Genomic DNA, 21,606 nt, shown 5'->3' with positions numbered 1-21,606 from the left:
TCTGGCGTCTGTCCACAGATGGACACACACGGCGCGGTCCGTCCCCACGCGGGAACACGGTCCAGCCTCAGGAAGGGAGGAACCCTGACCCCTGCCATGACATGGAGGGACCCCGAGGACACGGGGCTCAGCGAGAGCAGCCAGACCCCAGAAGGACCCATCCCGCAGGTCCCCACTCCCAGGAGGGACCCAGAGGAGTCCCGTCCGCACGGACAGAGAGGAGAGGGTGGGAGCCTGGGCTGGGGCAGGGCTGGGGAGTCCGTGCTTCTTGGGGACGGAGTCTCCGTGTGGGGGATGGAAAGTTCTGGAGACAGAGGGTGGAGGGGGCCGCAGGACGGGGGAGTGTGCTTCCCGCCTCTGAGCTTTGCGGTCGGGAAAGAAAAGTGATGTTTCACGTTATGTGCGTTTACCACAATAAAAAAACTAAGGCATAAAAATCCCACGATGAACGAAATATTGACATTTTATATTTTCTAAGGACAGGATCTAACACTGGGCTTGAGGGGCATTCCCCCCACTACTCCCCCCAGCCCTGCTGGATGCCAGGGAACAGGTAACACAGCGTGTCCCCACGTGTGGGAGCGTCCCTTAGCTGCGCGCAGGACCGAGGCCCCCACGCACGGCCCCAGACACAGACCCCGAGCCCACGACGCTCAGGGAGGGAACCAGACACAGGAGGCCACACTGGGTGTGAGTCCACGCGTGTGACACGCCCAGACCAGGCTCCTCCACGGACGGGAAGGGGGCTCGTGGGGGCTGGGGGCTGGGGGCTGGGGGGGGAGCTGGGGGAGGCGTTGCTTTCCGGGTGACAGAATGTTCTGGAGCAGCATAGCCGTGCCGGTGGCTATGGAGTGGTCTTGAATGCGGGTTCTAGATGAGGAAACAGGCCTGTCCCACGGGCCCCCCCTGGCTGCTCCGGGAGCTTGTACCCCGTTGGCTTCACCACGGGGGAGCCCGGCCCAGGCTTCGTGGCTCACAGGCTGGCTGGCCGGACTTGAGGGAGAAAGCAAGGTGACTCTTCGTGGTGTCCCCACCTCCAGGACTTGCTTCTCGGAGGCTCAGGGACAGGAAGCGAGCTGCCCAGGCCACCGTGGCCAGCGGGGCGGTGGCTCTGTGCTGGAGTGGGGGTGGGGTCACCCTCTGGCCAAGGCTTAGTCCTGCGGCAAGGGTGGAGCCCGCCCCGGCCACCATCCACCCCCCACCGCCCTCCTCCCCTTCCCGCCACCGCCTGCCCCGCGGACTGGCCCACACCCCTGCCTCCGCACACCTGTTGCCGTCTGTCTTGGGGCCCCGCTCCCCGGGCTCCATCTGTCCAGCGGGCTCACTGTGGCGGCTGCGGAGTAAGTGGGGCAGGGGGAGGCCTGGGCAGGGGAACGGTCCCTCGTGTCTGGGGAAGGCATCTCTGCGGTCCACGGGGACCCCCAGCTCTTGCGACTGCCCCCCCTACATGCCTAAGGGCACCTGCCCGCTGCCCGGTCGGGCCCCTCGCTCAGTGGCCTGTCCAGCCCCAGAGAAGGGTCACTCTTCTGACCAGAGACGTCAGAACACGCTAACGCTGGCAGCCAGGGGCACGGGGGCCCCAAAACAGGGCTGTGGGAAGCCGGCTCGGCTGGGTTTGACCACAGGCTGCCTACGACGTCTGGCAGATGGCTCCCCATCTGTCCCATGGGAGCGGGGGTCGTGGGAGGAGGGTGGGACCCCAGTGCTGGGATCAGGAAGCTCCTGGGGCCCCCGGCCCCTGCCTGTCATGGCCGGAGTGAGGCCCGTCCAGGGGGCTACAGCCTGAGCTTCTAGATTTAGGGGCTGGGGGCTGGGGTGCCAGGAACGGCCGGCCGGGACAGATCAGAGACCTGGGGGCGAAAGTCCGGGAGGGGCCGGGAGGCACGTCGGCCTGTTCCTCTGGCCTCTGGCACTGGGTAAAAATAGTGTCTGGTCTCAGAGAACCTGAGCCGCCCCTGGGGCCAAGGGTTCTGGTCTGGGCCGTCTTAACTCATCTGTGTGTCACCTTGGTTGGGTCCCAGCCCTCTCAGGGCCCAGGCAGCCTCCGGGTCCTCAAGGAGGGGTCCCAGCACAGGGAGGGGACGGAGTGGGGGGGGGGGCGCTGAGCCACGTCCACCCCAGGGTGAATCTGCCCTGGAAAGGAGTTTCCAGATGGAAGGACCAGTAAGGGCTGAGTTGAGAGGCAGGGGGCCCCTTCATTTACGTAAAAGGGGCACCCCCAGGTCAGGCCCGGCCCACAGCAGGGGCTCAGCCAATGCAAGACTCTGACTCTGGCACTCTGACGCAAGGCGCCTCCTCTCCAGCCGCTGCCCCCCAACTCCCAAGGATCCCAGGGGCTCAGACGTCTCCATGACGACCAGGGCCCTGCAGGAGCTGGATGGAGGCCTGGGCAGCTGCCAAGCAGGCGAGGACCTCTCCACGCTGGCCGACCCCTGCCCTGAGCAGCCCCAGGAGGACAGAGCTCGAGGTACCCACAGGGGCTCGAGCAGGACGGACCCCTGTCCCCGTCCACCTGCTGAGCCGGGTGGCTAACTGGCAGACCCAGGACTAAGACTCCCACGTTGGGCCGGCCCCAACTCTGCTCCTTGTTCCCAACCCGTGTCCATTTGTGCCTTGGGGGATCTATAAGGAGCCCCAAAGATACAGGTCATGGGCCAGGCAAGGCGGGATTCAAATCCTAGCTTGCCAGCCAAGTGCCGTGTGCCTTTGGGCAGAACTGCCTCTGAGCCCATTTGCTTTCTAATCTGTAGAATGGGAGGGGTCCCCCACCCCTGGCCCAGCAGAGCCCCGCAGGGGTGGGATGGGCCTGGGGAGCTCTCACAACCTTGACTCTCCCTCTTTTCTCCCTAGCGACGCCCAGGCTGGCCGACTCTAGCAGCTGGCCCCATGTGAGTAGCCGGGGCCCTGGGGTTTCCGCCTGGGGTGCCCCTGGAGTCAGGGACACGCTGTTCAGAGGGGTGGCTCTCTGCAGCCTATGGGAAGGGTTCGGGTTCCCTTGGAGGAAAGAAGGGAAGGAAATGCCCCGGGCCACTCATGACTTCTCATAGGTTTCTCAAGCTGAGGGCAGCCCCCCAGGCAGTGTGGATGCCAGGCCCAAGAAGACAGAAAAGGAGCCTGTGGCCAAAGTGGCCCCAGGACCCGGGAAAGAGAGGCTGAAAGCAGGAGCAAGTAGGTTTGCAGAAGGCAGCGGTGAGGTGGGGACGTGGGTATGGTCCAGCAAGCGGGTGGGGGGGTGGGGGGCAGGGGCAGGCCCCGGGCTGGGTCCTTGGATCTGGGGGGAGGGGAACAGGGTGCAGTGGGGCAGCTGGCTGGCTTCTGTCCCATGTCACCGGCAGTGACAGGCCTGGAAGCCTCGAGAATTCATGGTAACATGACGTGAGGCTCCTGGGCTTCAGCCGGCACCTTCTAGAGCATCCCCACATCCCCGTGAGGCTCTGAAGCACGCACGGCTTTATTCCCCCGCCCAGGGCGGCAGGCAGGGAGGGCAGAGCCCCACGGGTCCGAGCCCAGCCCAGCCCTTGCTCCCCGCAGCGCCCCGGAGCCCCGTGCGCAGGAAGACGCAGGCCTCACCGCCCCCGCAGCGGCTACCGCCACCCCCAGCTCCAGCCCTGAGTGACGAGCTGCCCTGGGGAGACCTGTCCCTCAACAAGTGTCTGGTGCTGGCCTCATTCGTGGCGCTGCTGGGGTCAGCCTTCCTGCTGTGCCGCGGTGAGCCCGGGTGCAGGCCCTCCCAGGGAAGCTCACGTGCCCTCCGGAGGGGGCTCTTCTGTGCCTGCCTCCCCCTGGCTGGTCCCCTTCTCCCTGGCACGGTCTCTGCAAGGAGTCCTCGGCCCCCAACCGCCCCACCTTGTGCACACCCTGTGCAGCCACTGACCTCGTGCGCCCTCCCTCGGTGCCAGCTCCGGGAGAAAGTGCCTCCTCCCCCGTCCCCCACCAGGGACCTTCTCCGGGGGCCCGTCCTCTCCCAGGTTGCATCTCCGCGCGCCTGTCTCCTCCGTGAGTGAGCAGGTCCTCACCCCTCATGGGCCTTGCCCCCCAGGACTGGCCCTATGAGCCCCCTTTGGGTGGTATGTGCCAGGAAGCTCCCACAGCCCGCGGAGAAACAGGGTCTGCCCTTTTGCAACTGGCCCCAGGGAGATGTGGAGGGGAGGGGCGTCACAGCCCGGGACGGCAGGAGGCTTCCTCCTGAAGGCTTGGAGGGAGGGGACTCAGGACTCCAGGGTGGACGGCTGGGCGGTGGGTTTGGTCTGCAGCTCCCCCGCTCCCCCGGTCCCCGCCTGGGCTGACTCCCCTCCCCTCCAGATGCTGTCGCTGGGGAAGCGGACGTCCCTGCACCTGTCCCTGAGCCATGGGTACCGCCCAGCTCAGCCCCGGAGCCAGCAGCAGCCCCGGTAAGCGCTTCCATTAAGTGACCATGGGCGGCGGGGGGAAGGGGCCTGGACCCCGCGCTGGGCAGGTGTGCGCTGACCCCGGCGCCTCGCACCACCCGCCTGGCAGCTGCGGCCGAAGCCCAAGGCCTGGGCGCCCCCATTAGGACCGCCGGCACCCCAGGCGGAGGAGCAGGAGCAGGAGCAGGAGCGGGAGCAGGAGCGGGAGCAGGAGGAGGCTGAGGTTCCCGGAAGACGGGAGGGTGCGGAGAGCGCTGCGGGGCAGAGGCGCGGGCCCAGGGAGCCTCCGCGGAAGGAGAGGCCTCGCAAGGAGCGGCCGCCCAGGGAGAAGCCGCGGAAGGAGCAGCGGCCGCGGAAGCAGAAGCCACGGGCCGCCGGGGAACCCCGAGGAGCCCTACCCCGGCGCTGGGAGGTGCGCGAAGGGGGCCACCGACACTGGGCGCCGGACCCCCGAGACCCGGCGCAGAAGAGGAGACCGGCCTGGGACTCCCTGCGGCGCCCCGACGAGGACCGGCCTCCGGGCCGCCAGAAGCACCGGGCGGGCAAGGGGCGGGACTGAGCCAGGCCTGGGTCCTGGGACCCAAAACTCGGAACCACCCCCACCCCCCGCCGTGGGCGGCCCCGAGGTTCAGCGAAATAAATGGAAAGCGGCAGCCCCAGGGTCGCTGGCTCCTTTGCCCGGGGCAGCCTGGGCCTGAAGGGCCGCGAAAGGAGGCCCTCCGGCGGGGGGCGGGGGTGGAGGCCGTGGGCACCGGGGATGACGCTGCCGTCGCGGAGGGAGAGCGGCCGGGTGGAGCCCCCCCGCCTGTCCGCGCGCGCACGTACACACCAGCAGGTGCGCGCTGGTCTTTATTGGGGCGGGGATGGGGGTCTGGACAAGCACGGGCGGGCGCCCCGGGCCGCCTGGGGGTCAGCGGCAGCCGCACTCCGTGGCCACCATGTTGGGCACGTGGTGCGCGCTGATGCGCTCCTCCGACAGGCCGATGAGCAGCTTGCCGGCGTAGGCCGTGGGCACGCAGCAGGGCGGGCGCGCCAGGGCGGCGCCGCGGGCCTGCATCTTCAGCAGCAGCACCACGTGGTTGCCGTAGCGCGGGTTGCGGTCGGACTGCGGCCAGCCGCACGCGCCCTGGCAGTTGTTGGCCTGGTACGTCTCGGGGATGAGCACGGAGCCCTCGGCGCGCAGGTCCACGCTCAGCTCGCGCAGCGCGCACGGCCCGTCCGCCGCCCCGGCCCCCGCGCTGCGCTGCGCCCGCGGCGCCCCGCTCCGCTCGCGCCCCCGCCACTCGGCGCGCAGACCCTGCAGCGCCTTGAGCAGCAGCAGCGCGCGCAGTGGGCCGCCCGGGCCGCCCGAGCCCCCCGGGGCCCCGGGGCAGAGCGCGAGCAGGCGCTCCAGCGGCGGCGTGGCGGCGGGGGGCAGGCCCGGGAGCCCGCGCAGCTCGGCGGCCGCGACCCGCAGCTCGGCGGCCACACGGTGCGCTAGGCCCGCGGCCCAGGGCCCGGACTCGGGGCTCCTAAGCGGCACGGCGTCCCCAGCCGTGGCCGTGGCGGGAGGCGGCAGCAGCAGCAGCAGGGGTTCCTCCTCGCCGTCGAGCAGGCGCTCCTGGGTCGCGGGGTCCGACAGGTTGACCAGGCCCTGCGGGAAGCCGGCCAGCGCACCCGGGTCCAGGGCCAGGCGCGGCGGCGAGGCCTGGGCTGGGGAACCGCGCAGGGCGCGCACCAGGCGCGTGAGCGTCTCCAGGAAGGGGTCTGCGCTGGGCGGCGGCTCCTTGGGCTCCTGCTCCTGGGAGGGCCTGGAAGGCGGAGTTGGGAGGTGTGAGCAGGTGCGAGGTTCTTCCCCTTCCCGCCACCCCCGGCTGGACCTGCACATACCTGGGTGGCAGGAAGGGCACTTGGTCCAGGAGGCCGCGCGCGGGCATTGGAGTGGGCTCGGGCAGTGGCAGCAGGAGCAGGGCCGGGGTCATCCGCGTGAAGCAGCGGGGGTCGGGGCCGAACAGCAGCTTCTGCAGCTGGGCGGTGCTCAGGGCGGCACCTGGAAGGCCTGGTGCGATCCCGGGACGGCTCAGCATTTGAGGAACTAGGGCAGCCCACCCTTGCCAGGTCCCCGTCTTTGAGAGCCTACCGTCTCCTCGGGTTTGCAGGGTCAGGGTGACCCCAGGGCTGTGCCAGGCCCCCGCCGGGCGCTCCACAGCCAGCAGCAGGTAGCGCGTGTCCCGGGACCAGCAAAGGTTCTGTGGAGACGGGGGCTCGGCCCAGGCCCTGCCCAGCTCTGCCCGCTACCCCCCCGGGACACTCGGAGCCTTGTTCGGCACAGTTAACCCCACTCCCGGGGGCGCCTGGGGGGCTCCACTGGGGAGGCGTCTGCCTTCCGCTCCGGTCATGACCCAGGGTCCGGGCATGGAGCCCCGCATCCGGCTGCCTGCTCCGCGCGGAGCCTGCTTCTCCCTCTGCTCCCCCCCATAAGCAAGTAAATAAAATCTTAAAAAAAAAAATCCCAAGCCCACCACCTCCATACCCTCTCCTCTGCTGGGCAAGGGCTCCTGGAGGCCCAGGAACTGCCCCATTGGGTGCCCTGCTACCTGGGTGCCTGGCAGCCCGGTCCCCGTGACGGTGACCTCAGGACCGGGCCCGGGGTACAGCACCAGCAGCGCCAGCTCCAGGGGACCGGCTCCTCCGGGTGGGGGCGCCTGGAACTTCAGCGTGACTGCTGGCTCCCAGCTCACTGTGACAGGGAGGGGACGACACCTGAGGCCCTGGAGCCAGGCCCCTCCCCGCACCTGTCCTGCGTTCCTGCAGGGAGAGCCCCTGGCCCAACTGGGGGTCTCGGGGACCTGGCGGGAGAACGGTTCGCCCGGAGGAATGGGCGGTGGGGGTGGCTGGCGAGGCTGCTCGGGCTGGGCGCCCTGGGGTCTCCGTCGGGGGCGGCCCATTCCTCCCGTGGCTGAGGCCAATGGCTCCCCCGGACAGGCCAGCGCTCACAGCAGGGCCGCCTCAGCTGGACCGGCCCCCCTCCACCGGGCTCCTTCCCTGGGAAGGGCCGGAAGGGGCAGGTCCGGGAGCCCAAAGGCATCTGCCTCCCGGCCAAGGGGGAGGCTGGGGAGGGGTCTGGTGTGGACGTCTCCCTTCTCAGGAGACCAGGGTCAGATTCCCCCGCTCAGCAGCAGGCCACGGCCCCCCACGTACCTTCCTCCAGGTGCAGCACCGCCAGCCGCCGCCCCCCGGGCTCCCCCAGCCACGCCTGCAGCTGCCGCAGAGGGAGCAAGGCACGCTGCCCCGCGCTGGCGGTGCAGACCCCGAACGCGGCCAGGTCGCGGGGACCCCAGTGTGCCCGCTGCACGGCCTCGAGGAAGGCGCGCTCGTAGCCTCTCACGGCCCCCACCACCCGAAGCGGGGTGCCGCTCCCGTTGCCGCTCTGGTCCAGGGTTACCAGGCACAGCGGGTCTTGTGGGCTCCCTGGCGGCCAGTCCCAGTCGTGGTGGAAAATGAGCCCCCCTGTGCCTGGCTCTCCGGGCGAGGCCGGGGCCCCGGCTCCCCACAGGGGGCCCGTCACCCACAGGACCAGGGCCAGCAGCCGGAGCAGCAGATTCCGCATCCTGGCTGCCGGGAGGGGCTGGGTGGCCCCGGCTTATATGCGCGAGGCCAGGCTGTTTGTGCCCAAGACGGACCCTATCTCCTCCTGGGCTGTGACCTTGGGGACCAGCGCTTGGCTCCGCAGCACCAGCCAGGGCAGGCCAGGAAGCTCTCAAAGCCTCCTCTGTCCTGGCCCCACCGCCTGTCTCCTCACGCTGATAGGAGGCACAGCCTGTGACCGACTTGTCATATGTCTGTCCTTGACGAGCGTCCCCCGGAGGGAGCGGGATCGGGAGCAGGGGGTGTCGGCGCAGACTGTCCGCAGCTCTGGGATCCGGGGACGGGGGGAGGGCAGAGAGTGACGTCCCAGAGGACCGGGCAGTAGGCTCTGCTGGGGAACCCGTGTCTCGGGGGTTCAGACCGCCGGGCAGGTGGGCCCGGGCAGCGGGTGGTCCCCCACCCAGCGGCCACACTGCGGGAGAGTGAGCAGCCGCGGCTCCCCCTCCTCACAAAGGAGAGCCCAGACCCGCTGCTGGCTGGGCCTGCCCTCACCCGGCAGCGCCCCATGGGGCACAGGGACACCAAGACGAGGATGCTGACGCCCCAACCCCGAGCGGCCCCTGCGCCGTCGCCCCCCCGCTGCCAACAGCAGTCCAGTCGGGCATCGGGGCAGACGTTTAATGAGCAGCGAGGACGCAGCACGGGCCGTACAGGACCGCACTCCGCTCGGACAGAAACACAGACCACCACACGGGACTGGCCTGGAAAAGGGGCTGCTCTTCAGTTGGCTGGGGGAGGGGGTGGAATGTTCCCAGGGCCTTCGGAGGGCAGGGGAGGCCTCAGCATGGGGGGCATGGGAGTTGGGGGGTGGACCCCAGGAGTTGAGGGGTGAACTCCAGGAGGCTGGGGGTGGACCCCAGGAGCTGGAGGATGAACCCCAGGAGCCGATGGGTGGACCCCAGGAGGCGGGGGGTGGACCCCAGGAGGCTGGGGGTGGATCCCTGGGGCCGGTGGGTGGACCCCAGGAGCCGGTGGGTGGACCCCAGGGGCCTGGGGGTGCACCGCAGGAGCCGGTGGATGCACCCCTGGGGCCTGGGGGTGAACCCCAGCTGATGGAGGGTGGACGCCTGGAGCAGGTGGGTGGACCCCTGGGGCTGGCGGGTGGACGCCTGGAGCCGGGGGGTGGACCCCAGATGTCGGTGGGTGGACCACCGGGGCCGGGGGATGGACCCCGGGAGCAGGGGGGTGGACTCCTGGTGCCGGGGGGTGGACCCCAGACGTTGGGGGATGGACCCCTGGTGCTGGGGGGTGGACCCCAGGAGCTGGTGGGGGCAGCTGGGGAGGGCCTGGAGGCCCCGAGGGTGCGGGCCCGCTGGGCGGCATGGGCGGCAGAGGCAGGCCTCCCGGCGGTGGCGGGGGCAGAGCCTCGGGCAGCGGCGGCCGCGGGGGCAGACCATTCATCAGGGGCGGCGGGGGTCTCTTCACTCCAGGCGGCCCCGCAGGGAGGCTGGGCGGGGCCGGCGGCTTCTCCATCTTGAAGTGGAACTGCAGGAAAAACTGGAGGGAAACGGAAGAGTCTGAGTAAGGCCTTCGGGACCCTGGGAGAAGGGACAGGCCCGCCAGGGCAGCCATCAAAGGCCCCAGAGTGGCTCACCTGCTTGGTTTCCCGATTCCAGTGGGTCCAGAACTTGCCTTCGGCCTTATCAATCTCCCTGCTCGGCACCTGCGTGGGGAGGGGACAGAGGGGGACCTTCAGGACCACCACAGCCGACACGGCCGGGCCTGCAGGGACTTGCCCCTTGGCCCAGAAAAGGCCCAATCGGGACAGGATCTGGTTCTGGGGTAACAGACTCGCCCCACTACTTAGCAAGGCCGCCGCCCTGGGGAAGGAGCGGCTCGTGGTCTGTGTGGCCGAAGTTACGGGATCAGGTTATGGGATCCCTGAGCAGCCTGGCCGTGAGAGCCTCTGAATGGCATGAGCACCTCGGGAAGCCCAGCTCCCGGCCCCCACGTCCTCTCCCACCCTTCCCAGGCAAGCGCGTGCCGAAGGGGCACCCGGGGCGCGGGCAGGAGGGCCGGGGGACCCCGCGTGCACCACCTTGAAGGCGATGGTCTCGTAGGGCTCGGCGGCCATGAGCAGGTACTGCCAGCGCCGGTCGGGCGGCTCGATCCTCTGCTCGTAGGCGGACATGAAGCGGTGGCGAGGCGTGACGCCCTCGGCGATCTCAGGGTAGTCGATCTGTGGGGACACGGCAGGTGGCAGCACCGCCCCGCGAGGGACCCTCCCCCGCGGGCTCAGGCTTCAGCTCACCTGGAAAAGGAGGCTCTGCTGGCCCATCTCCGGGTCCCTCTGCTTGGTCACTGCAACACACGACGCTCTCCAGTCTAGGCCGCCTCGTCCTTCCCGAGGCCAAGGCGCCAGAGTACGCTAGCGCTGCCCACGGACGGGGGGCAGGACACTGGGGACCCGTACTTGGGTGGCTACTGCCCGGGGCCAGGAGGGTCCCTGCCCGAGACCACAGGGAGGGCACGAGCAGGAGCTCCAGACTGGGCAGGCTGTGCACGGGCGGCCAGCGAGGGCTGTACCCCGGCTGCTGGGAGGGTGCCCTCTGCACGAGACGTCTGTGGCCAAGCCGCCAGCGGCCGGGTCCCCACCTCCAGGCTGCTCTCCGTACAGCTCCGGGCACGCCACACTCATGCCCCTTCAGCCCTCGACTGTCCCCCGCTTTTACTCAGGACACCAAGTGCCCTATTATGGCCGAAAAGCTTTTGGTAGTCACCCCCCCCCGTCCCCCACCAAGGATTCTGTCATCCTGGCCTTAGCTTCTGACGCAGACCTGCCCCCAGGCCTCTGCATGGCTGGGTCCTACCTGGAGTGCCGGTCACCCACACGGCTTCCACGGTTACTCGAGACACCTGCCTGACAGCTTCTCTCCTCCCTCCTACCGCCCGGAACACAGTCCCCTGCCCCAACCTAACGCTTCTCCAACTTCCCGGCAGGTGACCCAGGAACCCTCCTCTCCACCCAAACAGTCCGCTGAGTGAACGGTTTCTTGATGTGGACCCTCGACCCTCCCCCCTCCCAAGGTCAAAGAAAAGGAACCCGTGGGCTCCTCATCCCCACAAGGACTGTAAACTATCCCCAGCTCCCCAAACGCCAGCAGAAGCCAAGGGAAGCCCTGACACCGTGAGCCGGCGGCCTGAGAAAGCTCCCAGGAACGCTGGGGCTCCCGGTGCCAGCGGACCAGAGGGAGAGGGAAGGCCCCTGCTCCGAAGGGAGCGGTGGTCTCCATGGGGCTCAAGGACAGGGGTACGGGCTGGGGCCAGGGCTCGCTCACGCCCAGCGCCAGCCGCGGGCCAGAGCACACGCCCAGACAGAATCACCTTTGTAGCCAGGACGGCCGATCTTCACAAACTTCTTCACCTCCACCTTGACCTTCTCTGGCGCCGGCTGGGCGGGAGCCTCCTTGGCCTCCTTGGCGGCTCGCCGGGCCCTGCAGGTGGGACGCTGTGACCCTCCACACAGGCCGCCAAGGCCACAGACCCAAGTGCTGGGAGTCGTCCAACTCCCACACTGACCTTGGAGTTTGTCTGAGAGGCCAGGGGCATGGGGGGTTGGCTGGGGGTCCTGGGGTTGCATGAAGTGGGGACGGGACAGGCCCGGGGCACCCTCTCTCCTCGTCACATTTCCCACTGCCCCTCACTAGGGCGTCTTCCGCGAACCCTCGCTGCTTCCCTCTCGTGTCCGGGAAGCCTCACGCTCAAGCAAGCTCGGTCGGCTCAACCGCTGTGGACAGAGCTGCTCCCACTCCCCTGGCGTCCCCCCAGCAGCCCTGAGGCACGGCCGGGCTGGCTCGAGACCATCTCACACCGGCGACTCGAGTGACACCTCACGCGCCTCGGAGGCCGGGCCCGGGCACTGGAAGGGGTCTGGGGCACTCACAGGTTGGTCTGATGCTTCTTCCCCTGGGTGTGTGCCAGGTAGCTCCCCTGCAGCGGAAAAGCACACGGACGACTCAGGACAAGGCGCGTGGGGTGGGCCGAGAGGAGGAGCCAGCCTCTGTCCACCGGCTGCCGCGGAACAGGCAAGCTCTCGGGGCTTACACCGCGTGGGAGGAAGCGCACGCAGAGCCCATAACTCTGCGACCGTCAGAGGTCACGGCCTGTGGGACATGGCAAGTCTCGCCGCCTGCCTTGGTGGGGGGCTCAGTGGACTTGGCCGGAGGTGGAGAGCACCAGGCACCAGCCAGCGGACAAGTGAACTTGCCCTGTGACCCTGTGTGTCCGTTCTGACCACAGCCCGGGGGACCCCTCCCCAGAGAGCAGGACGGACTCTACGGATTTCTGGAGCAACAGAGGGACACTGGGCCACGACTGGGGACGTCTGTGGTCATCGTGACTGAGACGCTGCTCAGCAACCTCCAGAGAACGGCCCGGCTCTGAGGGAGCTGTGTCCGGGGGGCCGGCCGCTGACATGCGCGACTGGCCCGCTCAGCGCTCCTGGTACACAACTGAGAAGCTGCCAGGACGTGGGACAGCGTGGAGAAGGACGAACCACATCTATCCGTTACTGAATCACGGCCACGTGAGCACTCGTTACACCATCACTGGGAGGACCTCGGGTCGCCCAAAGAAGCGAGCTGCACCCACACCGACAAGTCCTCGACACCTGGATCTGGAGCGTCCAGGATGACGCCTGCCGCGCCTGCTGCCTGGCGCTCACGGGGATCCCTGACGGCGTTCAAGATTCATGGGCCGGACGCAGCCCTGCACGCCCCGGGCAGCGGCGGGCTCTGGGGGCGCAGGCTGGTGAGCAAGCAGACCCGAGCCCCACCGCCCCCGCCACGCTCTGAATGACATCCCAGAACAGGGGGAGCACGGTGGGACAGGGATGGGAGCGGCCGGTCCTGCTGGAGCCGGGAGGGGCAGCACCGGGACAGGCAGCACCTGGACGGGGCCGGGGTGGGGGAGCAGCAGGGCCCCGCCCGAGCGGAGAACGCACCTCATTGTTGTGCAGGGTCAGACACAGCTTGCACTCGTACGAGCCCAGATGGTTCTTCATAAAGTACGGGTCCTGCACGGGGAGACGCTGTTAGCAATCGCGCCCTGCGGTCCCCGCCCGCCGCCAAGAGCCGAAGCCTCCCCTCTGTCCCGCTGGCGGAGAGGGCGGCGACTCTCCTCCTGCGCAGGTGTCCCGCGGACAGAGGACTAGCGGCGGCCCGCAGCCCAGGGCCCCGCAGGGTTTTCCGCCCGAGGCAGCGCCGTGGGACCAGCTGGGATTCTGTGGACACAGGCCACCCGGCAGGGCTGGGGCCCACAGTGCTGGTTCCTGGCCCCACCTCTGGGGGCAGTTCCGGGCCTGGATGACAGCAGGGGCAAAAGAGCACCACCGGGCGGCCGCCTCGGGGCTGGGACAGAGACCTGTCACCAACCGCGCGGCATTCCAAGCACCACCGCGGAAGCCAGGTGTGGGAAGAACAGAGCAAATGGGGTGAGACAAAGGCCCACGGAGACCCTGGTCTGTGCATGCAGGAGCTCCCACGCCAGACAGGTGACTTTCCATAAACACAGGCCGCAGGGCAGGCGCTTCTGGCCCCAGGCCCGGAGCAGACCAGCTGGGGTTCGAACCCTAACTCCGCCGCCCAGTGGCCGTGTCACCTTCCACAAGGACGGTCCTGCCTTGTCTCCCCAGGAGGACCGTACAGAACTGACCTCGGGGGCCGGGCTGGCCACAGGTCAGAGAGGAACCACACACTGGCCGCTGGGCGCACGCCCAGGGCGACTCCGCCCCCAGGCCACACGGGGCGATGTCTGGGCACAGCTGCGGTCCTCACAACTGGGACGCTGCCCGGCTGCCAACAGCGCCCCACACGTCCGAGGTGCCGAGGGGTAGACTCCGGGCTCCCCGAGCTGTGGACGCCCAAGCGACACGTCGCCCTGTGCTGCTATAACATCACAACCCCCACGATGCCATCCCGGCCCTCGCCACTGGCAGGTCTCACGGCTCCGGGAAGTCGGACAAAAGCAAACTTTCGTGCAGTCACGGCCCCTCTGAACAGCAGGTGGTCGGCGGGGTGCGCCACTGGAGCTGCTCTAGGTCAAGTTCCCTCGATTACAGATCAGGACCCCAAGGCCAAGAAAGCTGGGCAGCAGGGCCAAGGGCACCAGAGACAGGGTATACAGAACTGGGCTCCGCTGACAGAAGTGGGGGGAGGGGCCCCGAGCCGGAGGGAGCCGGGGGTGGGGGGGGGGGCCCGCCTGCCCGCTGCCCACGGCTCAACCCACCTTGTTGATGTCGATGGTCTCCAGGGCCAGCTGCCGGAGGCGCTCCCTGCGGTCTCGGTTGCTCTCCGAGGAGGAGGCCACGCCTCCGCTCCCCGTCTTGCCCCCGGGGCGATGCTGGAAGTCCATGGTGAGGGTGCTGGGCTTTACGCACCGGTAGAGGGACCTGCAGGACCAAAGGGGAGGCTGTGAGAGCGCAGGGCACGGCCCGGCGGAAGGGTCAGGTGAAGACCCCCTTTTTCAGCTTCCTCTTCCCCACGTATCTTCCAGGAGACAAAGGGCCCACAGTGGCCTAAGGACACACGAATCTGGAATCAGGACGAGCGAGGCCAGGAGGCGTACCGGGGGAGGACTGGCAAGGAAGCCACTGCAGCCCGAGCAGCGTCAGTGCTCAGAGCCCCAACACGGCAACAGGGAGGAGGTGGCCATGTTCTCTCCCCAAGTCTCACCTCCTTCAGGAAGCCTTCCTGGACCGCCCGAATGCACGGTTCACACGCCTCCGAGTTCCTTCTGCTGGTCTACGCTCACTTCTTCCAAGCTAAATCCTACTTCCGCGGCTCACCTGTGAATTCGCTGCATTTACCTACCCGCACCTGCTGCCTAACGCGCAAGAGAGATTCGATACCTCCTTGTGGCCAAGGAAGGCTCTCCCGGGACCTAAGCAGACTGGTTCCAGCCCTACCACTGTGCTTCCCACGTTCTCTCAGACTCGGGTCAGACCCAACCTCCGGAGCCTCCCTCTGGCCTCCGAACACTGTCGCTGTTGACTTGGCCAACAGCTCCAGGCTGTCGTCAGCTCCAGGCCCCTGGCTTAATCCCACGGTACCTCGTCTCTGTAGAGGTTAGCTCATGGGAACGGGGCCAGAAACGAGGATGACCTTACAAAGATGTCCCCATTCGGATCCCTGGAACCCAAGAATATGGAACCATAAATGGCGAAAAAGACCCTGCAGAGACGGGCAAGTCGAGGCCCCCAAGCTGGGGGTGACCCTGGTTCCCAGGGGGCCCGGCATCATCACCACATCCCCACGAGAGGGAGGCAGAGGGCAGCTGCGGGCCAGGAAAGGGCAGGACCCTGGGGTCCCGGGGGAATACAACGCTCCACTTCATACTTACAAATGAAGTATTTAACGATCCATACGCTTATTTCAGAGAAAAAGAGAGAGAGACACGGGACGGGGAAGCAGAGGGCGGGAAGAGTCTCAAGCAGCCCCACACCGAGTGCAGAGCCTGGCGCAGGGCTCGATCGCACCACCCGGACGACCTGAGGCGAAATCAACGGTCCAACACTCAGCCGACTGGGCCACCCAGACGCCCCCCTTTTATACCTCCGACCTCCACGACTGCACAGTAAGAAACGCGTTCTAGGAACCATGGGCTTTGCGGCGCCAGCACCGGCGGGCCCAGCTCCGCGGTGGGCCTGCGGCGTGGCTCAGAGCCACCCCCAGCTCCGCAGGAATCTAGATCTCTCCCTGGTGCAGTCCTGATGCCCCTTACACCTGGGAACCCGCAAAGCGACCCCCGATGGCTGCCGAATCAGGAATCAGACCCGTCGCGGCACCAGACGCGTCATCACACCGACCGCCCAGAGCCGCCAAGCTCTCATCTCGTGAGACAGCGAGAGACGAGCACCACCAACCCGGCAGGCCCCCCGCGGGAGAGAACACCACGTCCGCAAAGGAGGAGACTCTACACCTGCAGGTCCCGGCCAGGCACACCTGTGTGCCCCCCGGAGCTCCGCGGTTCCTGCCGCCAGACCCGGCCACGGGCTCGTCGGGGGAGGCCGAGCACCCGACCTGCAGGAGATGCGCGGTTTCCGGGTGAAGTGACGGAAGCTCCCACGGGAGAGGGACAGGGACACCACCGGCAGCACAGATGCACAGCAGGATCAGGGGTCTGGGAGGTCCCCTTCCCACAGGTCCCGAGTGACTTACAGACCTCTGTGGAGACGACGCCCACGTCTCAAGGCCGTCACAGGAGGCCGCTGGCCTGGACAGCAGAAACCGAGCGCTTGTGGGGCTGCGAGTGCGCTCGATCAAGTCAGCAGCCAGCCGACGGGTGCACAAAGGCCCGCGCAGCGTCGCCAGCGACACCACGTCGGGAGGCCTCCTCAGTCGGTTCCCAAAAGGAGGAGGCGGTTCCCAAAAGGAAGACAAAGGTAGCCCGTGCTCCCCGGTTCAGCCAGGCTGGGGGGGAACGGACAGCTCCAGAGGCCGGGACAGAGACGTGGCCTCACCTCCTGTCCCCTGCTGTACTGGCGACTCCAGAACACCCCACAGGCCCTGCGGGAGTGCAGGTGTCTCTAGGAGGGCAACAATCGCAACAAAGCCAAGAGCCCCCACCCCCCCGCCCCCACCCCGTGCCGTGAGGAGCCCAGCCCCTTCCTGAGCAGCGGGATAAGCCCCTCGCATGCTGGGAACAGGCACCAGGGCCCGTGCAGAGTGATGGGCTCAGGGAGACGGAACTGCAACACTGAACTGGCCCCCCAGCTAGAGGGAAACCAGTAGGCTGCCAGCTACTCGTAGCCCACTGCCCACAGCAGCCCCGTGCCCCCAGGAGAGCCCAAGCGCCCGTGGGCAGCTGCGTGGGCAGGCCGGTTTCACTCTCAGAAGAACCGCAAGGAAGGGCCGCTCCACTGGCAGGGGCAGGGACAATGGGAGGGAGTCGGAGTCGGGGAGCGGGATGAGGGTGAGGCTGAAAAGAGGGAATGCCATCACAATCTGCCCTTCCCCCACGCCCGGCCCAGAAGGTCCAGCCGGAGGCCTACAGCCCAGCCCAGGGGCACAGCAAGAGCGCCAGAGACCGAACGCTCAGACACGGACAGCTGGGGTCGGCGGCGTCCCGCGTCTTCCCGGGCTCACTAGGCCAGACGCCGGGACCTCGCACACAGACCCGCAGAATTCCACCTCCCCCCGCCCCAACTGGGCAAGTCACAGCAGCGAAGCAGAACCGCAGGCCGGAGGTCAGCGCGGCCAGTCAAACCCGGGACGAAACCCTCAGAAAGGGAAGACAGGACCATCCCGAGGAAGAGCTGAATGTGAGGCTGGGGTCCGCGTCCAGCAAGCCTTTCGGGAAGGAGAACAAAGCCAGGAAACGTAAAAGGCAGAACGGAACCCAGATGAGGTTTCGGAGCGAGAACAGCAAGAAGCGTGGAAAACATCCAGAAACCCGCGGGCGTCCCCCAAAGGGTCCCATAACGCGGAGCTGAGCGATCTCGCTCCACGGAGACACGGTCCGCCAACGGAACAAGCAGGGAAACCCCGTTTCTAGCAAGAAACAAAACGACCAGGAGCAAAGAGCGGGCAACCGGGAGGGAGTCCACTCGTCCCCGGAGCGCTCCGCGGGCCGCGCACCCCTTTCCCAGTTGCACGGCGGCTCGGCGCGACCCCGGTGCTGCGGGGGCACAGGAAACCAAGGCCGCGAAGTCAGTCCCCGCCGAACCCAACACCGCCGCGGGGCACCGCCGGACGGCCAGCTGAGGGCAGAAGCGGACTCGGGAGCGCACGGACGCTCCGGGACACCGGTCGGCTGCCCCCCTGCACCCCGAGCTGAGGCCCCCGCGGGGGCGGGGACCAGAGGCCCAGGAAACAACCGGTCTGTTTCCGACGATGGAAGAGTGCGGGCGCCTGGGGGACTCAGCCACGACCCCGGACACCAGGGTCGAGCCCCGCGCGCGGCTCCCCGCTCGGCCGGCAGCTGTGCTCCCTCCCGCTCCCGCTCTCTCCGCAACGACAAGATCCTCCCGACGCAGCTGAGCAGGGACACAGCGGCCGGGAGACCAACCCTCACCCCGGGCCAACCGAGGAGCGACGCCGACAGGCTCGGCGCGGGCGGGGCGGCGGCAGAGCAGCGCACGCGGGACCCCCGCCGGGGCGCCAACACCGGCGCGAGCACCGGCACGGACCCGCCGCCAGCCCGAGGCCCACCCGCCGCGGCCCAGCCCCCGCCAGCTCCCGGCGCAGAGGGGAGGAGCGAGCGCGGCGAAGCGGTGCGGCCGGGCCCGGGCCCGCGCCCGCCCTTCCTCGGGGACCCGCAGCCAGGGACCTCCCCCCAGTGGCGGGCCCCGCGGCTCCCGCGCGCCGCGCCCCCGGCCCGACCCCGTCGGCCTCTCAACCCCCGTTCGCGGCGATCCGGGGAAGCCAGAGCCCCGGGGCCGCCGCCCCCAGCCCGCGCCTCTCCTCACCCCGCGCTGCTTCCCTCTCAGCGCCCGCCGCGGCCACGAATACGTTATGCGCACGCGCCCCGCGCGCTCGGGAAGCACTTCCGGGGGCCAACGGGCTGGAGGGGGCGGGGAGAAACGGTCTCCCGTGTGCGCATGCTCGTTCTGCCTGAAGCGCCGGAGGCGCGAGGAAAGGGAGCGGGGCTGATGAGCGCCGAACTCGAAGTGCGCGTGCGCACCAGGCCCTCGACGCCTAACGCGCGCGGTCAGGTTTCACCAGCTTCCACTCGTCGGGAAAGGGCGCCCCCAGTCGTGAGGGAACCTTCCTCTGTTCCCACCCCGGATCCAGCTTATTTCATGCTTATCTACGAGGATCGTGCGTGTCGCTAGTATCGCGTGCGCCCCACGCGGGGTTCGCGTAGCGCCGAGGGCCGCCGGGACACCAGCGCCCCCCGTCGGCGACCCGCAGAATGCGTGGCTCGGGGGCGCGCAAGCGCAGTGGCTGCGGCAGCGCTTCCGGGACGGCGCTGTGCGACTTTTTTGGCGCGAGTGGGGACGGCGGCCGGGAGGGCGCGGTCCGCGCTCCGCGGTGTGGGCCCGGCAGCGCCATGCGCTACAACGAGAAGGAGCTGCAGGCGCTGTCCCGGCAGCCGGCCGAGCTGGCGGCCGAGCTGGGCATGCGGGGGTCCCAAGAAAGGCAGCGGTGAGCGGGCCGGGGCGCCGGGCCGGGCGGGCCGGGCGGCCGGGGCGGGGCTGGGCGGCCGCGAGCCCGAATGAGCCCGCCCTGTGCCCGCAGTGCTGAAAAAGCGGCTTGTGAAGCTGGTGGTCAACTTCCTCTTCTACTTCCGGACGGACGAGGCCGAGGTGGGCCGGCGGGCGAGGGTCGGGAGCCGAGGGTCGGGACCGGGGGGCCGTGGCCCGGCGGGGGGCGGGCCGGGTCGCGGGCCGGCGGGGCGGGGCTAGGGGCGGGGGTCCGGTCGGGGTCGGGGTCGGCGCGGGGGGCGGCGCCGGGCCTCGGCGTCGGCCCGGCGAGGGTGGGTGGGGGGCGCGGGGCCGAGTCGGGGCCGGGAGCGGGGCTGGGATCGGATCTGGCGCTGGGTCGGGGGCCGGGGGCGGGCGTGTGGGGTCCCCGCGGAGGCACGCCCCCACCCACACCCTCGCCCCCCTCGGCCCGCAGCCCGTCGGAGCCCTGCTGCTGGAGCGCTGCAGAGTCACCCAGGAGGAGCCCAGCGGCTTCTCCATCAGTGAGTGCCCGGCCCCGCCCTGCCTCTCCCGGGCCCCGCCGCCGCGTGGGTCGGCCTGGAGCGAAGTCCACTGCCTCGGGCGGCCGGAGGGCGGGTCCGGCTCTTACCCTGGGGCGCAACCCCTTTCTAGCTGCGGCGGCAGCTCCGCCAGGGCGGCCTCTCTCGCTGGGGAGCATTGCACTGTCCAGGTGCCCGGCCGGGTTCTGGGTCCTGCGGAGGATCCGCCCGGGGTCGTCTTGAGAGCGGCGGAGTGGGCCGATTTTCTGGTGTGGCGCTCAAACCAGAGAAACGTGTGCTCGCCCCGTCCAGGAGGGCACAAGTCCCACAGCAGGGTGTCTGCAGGGGTGGTTCCTTGCTGGGGGATGCTTCCCCAGGACATGCTGGCTCCCGGGGGTCGCCGGCAGTCCAAGGGGCTCTTTGCCTTTGTGCTGTCATTCCTGGTGGGATCAGGGTTGGTGCCCACCTGCTTCCGGTTGATCTCCTCTAAGTGGTCGCACCTGTAGTCCTCCTGTATGCAGGTAGGGCCGCGTTTTTAGGCTCTAGGGGTTAGGACTTGAGGACACAGTTCAGTTCCCAGCACCGCTGGTGGGAAGGGATAAGCGCAGCGTGGCCTTGGACTGGAGGAGGGGACACTTGGACAGAGGCAACAGGAAGCTGAGGCCTGTGGCGGGCTCTGGGTGGGGTGGGGGGGCAGTGAGCGGGAATGGACGGGGGCTGCTCCCTCTGCAGGCTTCCTGGAGGACCCCGAGAGGAAGTACCGCTTTGCCTGCTGCAGTGAGGAGCAGTGTCGGGAGTGGATGGGGGCTCTGCGGCGAGCCAGGTGGGGGTGTGGGCCTGCCTGGGGGGGGTCTGGGGCGGGAGCATAGCAGGGCTCTGTGAGCACACGCCACTTGCTCCCCCAGCTACGAGTTCATGCGGAGAAGCCTCATATTCTACAGAAACGAGATCCAGAAGATGACTGGCAAGGTGCGCGGAGGGCCTGGGGGCCGGGGCAGGGGCCTCTGGGGCCTGGGCTCATGCTGTCCCTTCACCCACACAGGACCCCCTGGAGCAGTTCGGCATATCTGAGGAGGCCAGGTTCCAGCTGGGTGGCTTGAAGGCCTGAGTCTGGAACAAGCCCTCCCCATCCTCTCCGCGCCCTGGGTTTCTTGGTCAAGCCTGGATTTCCTGCCACAGGTGCTTGGCTTAAAGACTTCAAAAGTCCAAGATTGGTGGGGGTGGGCAGGGGCGGGTTGGAGAAACAACCCAGTAACACGCCACCCCTGACCTGGACTGGCCTGGCACCTGTTGGGTGCCCCATGCTGCTACCGGGGGACAAGTGTCCACTCCTAGAAGCTGCAGCCAGCCCCTCGGGTCCATCCGTCTGGGGCCTGGCAGCTGCTGAAGCTGGCGTAGCCCTTCTGCCCCGTGCAGGCTGAATGTACGTAGCTAGACGATGCTGTGAAGGACGTGGGGGGCCGCGCCTCCCGGAGCCACTGTGAATTCTACTCCTGCCGCTGGGGCAGGCCCTGGCCGATGCCTCTGGGCGGAGCAGGACGCCTTCACTCTCAGGCCAGCGTGCTTGTTGTACTCAAATAAAGGGACCTCTTTTCCACGTGGGATGGCGCTGTGGTGAATGCGGGGAAGGGCTGCTGCCCCGAGGTGGTTGGAGAGAGGCAGGGCTGCTCCAGGAGAGGGACAGAGACCTAGAATCAGACCCGGGAGAGGCACGGAGCCTGGGACTTTGCTTGGTCCACGGGGCCTATGGTGCTGACAGGCCGCAGGAGACAACGGAAGGGTGATCTGATTGAACCCAAAGATGACCTGTGACCCCAGTTCCTAGGCCTCCCCTTGAGTACAGGCACGACTCTGGAAAGGGTTCTGCAAATGTTAGAGTCCTAAATCAATTTAAAACCCACGAGAGGTATTCTGGTGGGCCGGACCTAGTCAGGTGTGAGTGCGGGAGGGGCTGGGCCTCCCTGAGGCG

General features: G+C 68.4%; 4 protein-coding genes across 5 annotated transcripts; 2 read left to right on the top strand and 2 right to left on the bottom strand.

The window, feature by feature from the left end:
- Positions 1 to 1,303: 1,303 nt before the first annotated feature.
- Positions 1,304 to 5,032, top strand: JSRP1 (junctional sarcoplasmic reticulum protein 1). Its single transcript, XM_045989996.1, has 7 exons — positions 1,304 to 1,340; positions 2,289 to 2,467; positions 2,851 to 2,888; positions 3,048 to 3,168; positions 3,532 to 3,708; positions 4,303 to 4,391; positions 4,498 to 5,032. The coding sequence occupies exons 2-7, from the start codon at positions 2,350 to 2,352 to the stop codon at positions 4,945 to 4,947; spliced, it is 993 nt and encodes a 330-aa protein (XP_045845952.1). The 5' UTR covers positions 1,304 to 1,340; positions 2,289 to 2,349; the 3' UTR covers positions 4,948 to 5,032.
- A 202-nt stretch (positions 5,033 to 5,234) lies between these two features.
- AMH (anti-Mullerian hormone) lies at positions 5,235 to 7,977 on the bottom strand. Its single transcript, XM_045989993.1, has 5 exons — positions 7,569 to 7,977; positions 6,965 to 7,107; positions 6,508 to 6,616; positions 6,258 to 6,417; positions 5,235 to 6,178 (listed from the first exon to the last, which is right to left on the bottom strand). The coding sequence occupies exons 1-5, from the start codon at positions 7,975 to 7,977 to the stop codon at positions 5,299 to 5,301; spliced, it is 1,701 nt and encodes a 566-aa protein (XP_045845949.1). The 3' UTR covers positions 5,235 to 5,298.
- A 642-nt stretch (positions 7,978 to 8,619) lies between these two features.
- SF3A2 (splicing factor 3a subunit 2) lies at positions 8,620 to 18,501 on the bottom strand. Of its 2 annotated transcripts, none has more exons than XM_045989995.1 (10): positions 18,421 to 18,501; positions 14,687 to 14,799; positions 14,241 to 14,403; positions 12,958 to 13,029; positions 11,899 to 11,945; positions 11,340 to 11,449; positions 10,267 to 10,316; positions 10,054 to 10,194; positions 9,610 to 9,678; positions 8,620 to 9,512 (listed from the first exon to the last, which is right to left on the bottom strand). In XM_045989995.1, exons 3-10 carry the CDS (start codon positions 14,364 to 14,366, stop codon positions 8,736 to 8,738), a joined length of 1,392 nt encoding a protein of 463 aa, XP_045845951.1. In that variant the 5' UTR covers positions 14,367 to 14,403; positions 14,687 to 14,799; positions 18,421 to 18,501; the 3' UTR covers positions 8,620 to 8,735. The 2 variants fall into 2 exon arrangements, with proteins under 2 accessions (XP_045845951.1, XP_045845950.1); XM_045989994.1 differs by lacking the exon at positions 18,421 to 18,501 and adding an exon at positions 15,354 to 17,456.
- Positions 18,502 to 18,669: 168 nt separating this feature from the next.
- On the top strand, positions 18,670 to 21,239 carry PLEKHJ1 (pleckstrin homology domain containing J1). Its single transcript, XM_045989997.1, is given in 7 exon segments — positions 18,670 to 19,079; positions 19,081 to 19,099; positions 19,193 to 19,260; positions 19,574 to 19,640; positions 20,370 to 20,460; positions 20,543 to 20,606; positions 20,680 to 21,239. Coding segments are annotated over 7 exon segments (588 nt in total). The 5' UTR covers positions 18,670 to 18,866; the 3' UTR covers positions 20,746 to 21,239.
- The last annotated feature ends 367 nt before the right edge of the window (positions 21,240 to 21,606 follow it).

Source organism: Meles meles, chromosome 20 (genome assembly GCF_922984935.1).
Source record: "Meles meles chromosome 20, mMelMel3.1 paternal haplotype, whole genome shotgun sequence".
Classification (NCBI taxonomy): Eukaryota; Metazoa; Chordata; class Mammalia; order Carnivora; family Mustelidae; genus Meles; species Meles meles.
The sequence above is the reverse complement of the archived record's forward strand: the minus strand, read 5'-3'. Positions and strand labels throughout refer to the sequence as shown.

Coding starts and splice junctions, on each gene's coding strand:
- JSRP1 (XM_045989996.1), top strand. CDS start 2,350: ATGACGACCAGGGCCCTGCAGGAGCTGGATGGAGGCCTGGGCAGCTGC. Junction 2,468..2,850: donor CCAGGAGGACAGAGCTCGAG/GTACCCACAGGG, acceptor TTTTCTCCCTAG/CGACGCCCAGGCTGGCCGAC. Junction 4,392..4,497: donor CGGAGCCAGCAGCAGCCCCG/GTAAGCGCTTCC, acceptor CCCGCCTGGCAG/CTGCGGCCGAAGCCCAAGGC.
- AMH (XM_045989993.1), bottom strand. CDS start 7,977: ATGCGGAATCTGCTGCTCCGGCTGCTGGCCCTGGTCCTGTGGGTGACG. Junction 7,108..7,568: donor GGTGCTGCACCTGGAGGAAG/GTACGTGGGGGG, acceptor TCCCTGTCACAG/TGAGCTGGGAGCCAGCAGTC. Junction 6,617..6,964: donor CCGGGCTGCCAGGCACCCAG/GTAGCAGGGCAC, acceptor CCGTCTCCACAG/AACCTTTGCTGGTCCCGGGA.
- SF3A2 (XM_045989995.1), bottom strand. CDS start 14,366: ATGGACTTCCAGCATCGCCCCGGGGGCAAGACGGGGAGCGGAGGCGTG. Junction 13,030..14,240: donor AGACCATCGACATCAACAAG/GTGGGTTGAGCC, acceptor CTCCCCGTGCAG/GACCCGTACTTTATGAAGAA. Junction 11,946..12,957: donor TGACCCTGCACAACAATGAG/GTGCGTTCTCCG, acceptor TTTCCGCTGCAG/GGGAGCTACCTGGCACACAC.